The sequence below is a fragment of the Sinocyclocheilus rhinocerous genome, unplaced genomic scaffold (genome assembly GCF_001515625.1).
Source record: "Sinocyclocheilus rhinocerous isolate Xijiao unplaced genomic scaffold, SAMN03320098_v1.1 scaffold813, whole genome shotgun sequence".
In the NCBI taxonomy this organism is placed as follows: Eukaryota; Metazoa; Chordata; class Actinopteri; order Cypriniformes; family Cyprinidae; genus Sinocyclocheilus; species Sinocyclocheilus rhinocerous.
The window spans coordinates 519,560-521,440 of NW_015654524.1; the positions used below are offsets into that span (position 1 = coordinate 519,560).

Consider the following 1,881-nt stretch of genomic DNA (forward strand, 5'->3'; position numbering starts at 1 on the left):
CATTATGTACGAGAAGCTGCAAAAGACACAGGCGCAAGTGGAATGTACAAAACATGGTGACATAAATTTTTAAGTATATATAATGGGCGATATATTGCGTCACCAAAAATTATTGAGGTCATGTACATATATTGCGCGATAAGTCGATATATTGATTATTGCGACAGGCCTAGCCATATTTACTACAGTTACTGAATACAATACAACGTACTGGTATTAGCCACCAAAATGTCAGAAAAAATGTGAAAGCTGTTTGAAAGAGCAGCAGGTGTCAGCTGTAGTGAACTGGATGTCATGACTGATCTCTCAGAAGTGTTGGGAATCATGGGATACAAGAGATGCGAATGGAATGAGATCAAGCACCCGATGGATAAAGTAGGCTAATGAGCAATGTGGAAAGAATGGAGGAAATAAACGAAAGGGAATAAAGAGCTCAGGACAAGTGTTTTAAAAGTCAAAATAAGAAATAAACAATTAGATATTATTTCGCCATTACATGTTTAGTTAGTAAATAATCTGCACAGTCCTTTTTATTTTTGCATATTATATTTGCATACATTAGCCTATCCGCATACCCAACTTAAAGGTTGCTTCGGGGGACTTTTACGGTAAGTACGATATTTAAATAGCTACCTATAGCCACTGGAGCATCTGCGTCATGATAGTTTGTTTATTTACATTCTTGTGAAATATATTCTACTATTAAAGCTATCATGTTGAGATATCACTGAGCGGGTTTTCACCAGTTCTTGGCGCAGTTGAGATCTCACCCTTCAACTATCTGGTGAAGGGTGTGAAAATCTGGAGGAGGCAACCCACTTTCGTCAAGAGAACCTCTCCACCTCTCTCTACCCCTCCTTACACACCCTCTCTGTCTTCCAGCCTCCCATTCACTCACACACCCGCTCAGGTTGTGACGGCGGTGTCCATCAGGCAGAGATGCCGGCTGAGCGATTCGTGGCGGTGGCTGTGATTTGCGCTCTGATGGCGCAAAACTGCCGTGGGGAGCTTGTGGCTCATGTGCAGGAGCTGAATCCCGTGCCTGAATCCTCCCTGCTCAAGCCCAAAGTCATGATCGCGATTCTGGCTCGGAACTCGGCGCACAGCCTGCCGTACTACCTGGGCTGCATCGACCGCCTGGACTACCCAAAGGACCGGATTGCGATATGGTGAGACTCTCCAAACTGGACTTTTATGGAGTGCGGCTGTAGAGGTGTATGGTTTGCTTTGCAGCAAGTGTGTTGGTTGAAAACTGAGAAGGTCTGGTACATAGTGGAGTTATTGTGAAGTGCGCGCAGGTAAGGTTTGGTTAATGAAAACCTTCTGGCAGATAGAAGAACAGAGACGCCGCTGTCTGCGTGCAGCAGACCTGTTAAAGCGGTTTTACTGCACTCTGTCCACGCGTGTGTGCACGGATTTAATTACATGTTAAATGAAGATGAAAGGCTTTTGCTGGCTAAGAAACATGTCCTGTCGGTTCTCTTTATAATTAGAGTTTTAGGAGAATTTCTGTCAGCATAATTTTCGAGTGGCAATTAGTTGACGTTCGTCTTGCGCAGCCGCCCCTACCATCCGTCTTAACTGTGACATAGGCTACTTGTAATAACAAATGAAATAAAAGTGATAGATAATTGCAATATCTATGTTTTGTGCTGTCCGAAACATAGAAATCAAATGAGTTGCGTACGGTGACTTTCTCAAGCGAACTCGACTCGCGAGGATATGCCTGTATTTATTTGCTCTAACTTGTAAATGTTTTGTTGTTACTGAAATGTTATTTGAAAACGCTGGTGAAACGCATACACTTGTGTGTAAGAATACATTCTACCAACTTACTCGTAGTTACATGAATGATTCAGATACCCCCCCCCCCCCCCCCTT

At 43.3% G+C, this 1,881-nt stretch overlaps 1 protein-coding gene across 1 annotated transcript in view; it reads left to right on the forward strand.

Annotated features, from left to right (window-relative positions):
* Nucleotides 1-908: 908 nt before the first annotated feature.
* The window catches only part of LOC107717557 (procollagen galactosyltransferase 2-like), a 24,348-nt gene continuing 23,375 nt past the window's right edge, over nucleotides 909-1,881 (forward strand). Inside the window, exon 1 of the mRNA XM_016524340.1 lies at nucleotides 909-1,169. Within this exon, the coding sequence (XP_016379826.1) occupies nucleotides 940-1,169 (230 nt within the window). The 5' untranslated portion in view covers nucleotides 909-939. The remainder of the gene's footprint in view (nucleotides 1,170-1,881) is intronic.